At 39.5% G+C, this 2,727-nt stretch overlaps 1 protein-coding gene across 1 annotated transcript; it reads right to left on the bottom strand.

The window, feature by feature from the left end:
* Nucleotides 1-930: 930 nt before the first annotated feature.
* Nucleotides 931-1,545, bottom strand: Tsp_13339 (conserved hypothetical protein). The gene is made up of 3 exons (XM_003366462.1): nt 1,465-1,545; nt 1,149-1,232; nt 931-1,101 (listed from the first exon to the last, which is right to left on the bottom strand). Exons 1-3 carry the CDS (start codon nt 1,543-1,545, stop codon nt 931-933), a joined length of 336 nt encoding a protein of 111 aa, XP_003366510.1.
* Nucleotides 1,546-2,727: the final 1,182 nt, after the last annotated feature.

Below are 2,727 nucleotides of genomic sequence, written 5' to 3' on the forward strand. Positions count from 1 at the left end.
TTTTTTAATTGGGGTTTTAGCCCGGGGGGGGGGGCATAACCTATTTCCCAATTAGAGATGGTGTGTGTGGGGGAAGAATATTTTCCTTGGGGGGGGGGGGAATATTTTCATTTTTAGGGGGTTTGGTCATTTTTCAAGGCATTTTTTATTTGTCAAATTTTTTTTTTTTTTTTAAGGGGCCCTTTTTTTTTATTTTAAGGCTTTCGTGGTTTATGTTCCAATGTGTATTTTTGGTGGGTAGGTAAAATTTAACCCATTTAAAAAGGGGGCCTAGCCCCTTAAAAATTTATAAGTTTTTTTAACAAATTTGGGGTGGGGGTTTTCATTTTTGGGGCAAAATTTTTTTTTCAAAGGAACGGGTGATCAGATTTAAGAAATTCATTTTACTTTAATTTAAATTGTTTGGTTTATGGGGTGTATAATATTGAGCATTTTAAAGGCTTTGTTCAAAAGTTTGCTTCTTATTAATTTGTTTCTTAATTTAATGAAGTTAAATATAAGTTTAAATTAAAGTATAAATTGAATTTAGAAGTTATGGATGCTATTAGTAAGAAAGATCACGTGGATTCACCATTTCACTGAATTTCATTAAATAATTAATTGTAATTAATTTTACCACATAAATATCATAAAATATTAAAGCTTTGAGTATCAGAAAACTGATAATTGAAATGAAATCAAAATTTGACAAATAGCACGCATTAGAATGACAACCAGTAAAAATTTAGGTTTGCGACAACGAATAAAACTCATCGCAACAGCAACTAATGAAATTTAGCCGGCATGAAAACTAATGAAACTTAAGGCCAATCAAACGTCGAGCGGCATGCCTTTGAAGGACACTCGGGTAGTAGACCCTCTTCCCGGCAGTTCTGAGTTTCCACTGATTGCGCAGGATCCCTTCTTCCACTACTTTCACTTGCGACGGATTTAGACTGTGCGTGACCTGAGTGATGCTGTCAGTAATAAACGTTCTGCTTGTGAGTTTCTGTAGCTTTGTTGTGTAGTGTGTTGTTTACACATTCGATCAATAAGGTATGTGTTTCTATCAGTTTGTCCTGCATTTTTTCCGCGTTCATAGCGAATGTGAGTCTGATCACGCTTAAGTGATCATTGTAGATATGACATACCGCCAAATGAAATTTTACAGTCCACCTGATTGCAGTGACAACGGTTTTCTCGATGACATACTGATCCCCTACGATAGAGGCTGAGAAAGTCAGACCTCCAATCTGAAAAAACTGATCACGTTAAAGAGGCGACTGTAGTTCTTCGCTGAAGTGCTGAATCATCTGTGCGGGAAGAATGCTGCAGCTGGTAGGATCGAAGCTGAGCTCTTCATCAAAGAAGAGATCTACCGTCGAATCAGCATGTTCCTGGAAGAAGATTAAGCGACTTTTCACGGTGAGAAAGTGAGAACCGCTACGACCAGGCTTCTGTAAGATCACTGTCTGTGCGTGAAACCTGATAAGCGCGAGAAAGGTGGATGCAGCAAATTCCAAGAATATGAAGACTGTCGAAGTCGAGAAAACATCTGACTGACATCTTTCGTTCTTCCCAATTTCAGAGGTGATGTCACTGAATTTCTGAGATGTTAATGACTGATTCGCAGACAGCATCCAGAAGCGTACGCATCTCTCAGATGGAATCAAGATGACGTATCTGCGTTGCTTTCTGACAGGCGATGCATTAGGATCAATCATCTGCCTGTCCTCCTCAAACGCCGACTACGAGCTGGAAGTGCAGAGACTGAAAGAACGTTTTGAACGGCCGTACACCGTAGTGAGAAAAGAGACACTCGTCCTGCGCAGGTCACCAGTATCGAATGGACAAAGGAGAAATTCTCTGATCCCATCGACCGCAACGTCGATGCTCTGACGGCGGAAACGAACCCCGCAAGGCTGAGCTTTCGACAGAACAAATGCTGTTCATTGATGGTAGCTCGCAGCTTCGGAAGCGGTTTAGAGGTGAACGGGTGGTGAGATGATCCATTCCGTCCAGCAGAGTACTGCCGGCATTCTATCAAAGAAGGCAGGCGGAGTATCAAATACCAGTGTGCATATTTTTTACAACAGAATTAAAAAGATTTCTTGCAATATTTGAATATGGCTTTAAATAAGTGGTCATATTGGTCTGTATTATAGAATCTATAACATTAATGATTCTTCGGTTTTGCATATCATTGTTGCCATAAGAACTGACGTTTGTAATTTCGTTTATACGCGTATGTGCTAATCAGCAGACGGCTTTGCATAGAAACATTTCTGCTTTTTGCTACAAGCGTTTGCGAATTAGGCAAATATATAGTGTCGAGTTTCATATTACAACAACAACCAACAATTAATATATCAATAAAATAAATACAACATTAATGAATACCAGGCTCTTTAAAATGTCTTAAAATTGGGTTGATTTCTGATTGTTTCTTTCAGCACCTTAAAAAACTAAATGTAACGGACGCGGACTGAGGTTACAATTCAATTTTTCCAGACAATGAAGCGAAAAAAAGATGAAGCTACCGTAAGCGGATTTACATTCGAAGATCAGAGGAGGATTGCAGTAGTGAATGGATGAAGGGAGCGTGGTTCTCGTTGGTTCAGAAAGCTCGCTGTGACGGATCGTCGATGGTCCTTGTTCGTCGTCGATCCAAACTCTATACTCTAGTCATGTACTCCGATTGTTATAACTCATCAGGAAAGCGTGAAGCGGGAAGCAAAGAAAGCAAAG

The sequence above is a fragment of the Trichinella spiralis genome (assembly GCF_000181795.1).
Source record: "Trichinella spiralis strain ISS 195 chromosome Unknown Scfld5962, whole genome shotgun sequence".
NCBI classification, from domain to species: Eukaryota; Metazoa; Nematoda; class Enoplea; order Trichinellida; family Trichinellidae; genus Trichinella; species Trichinella spiralis.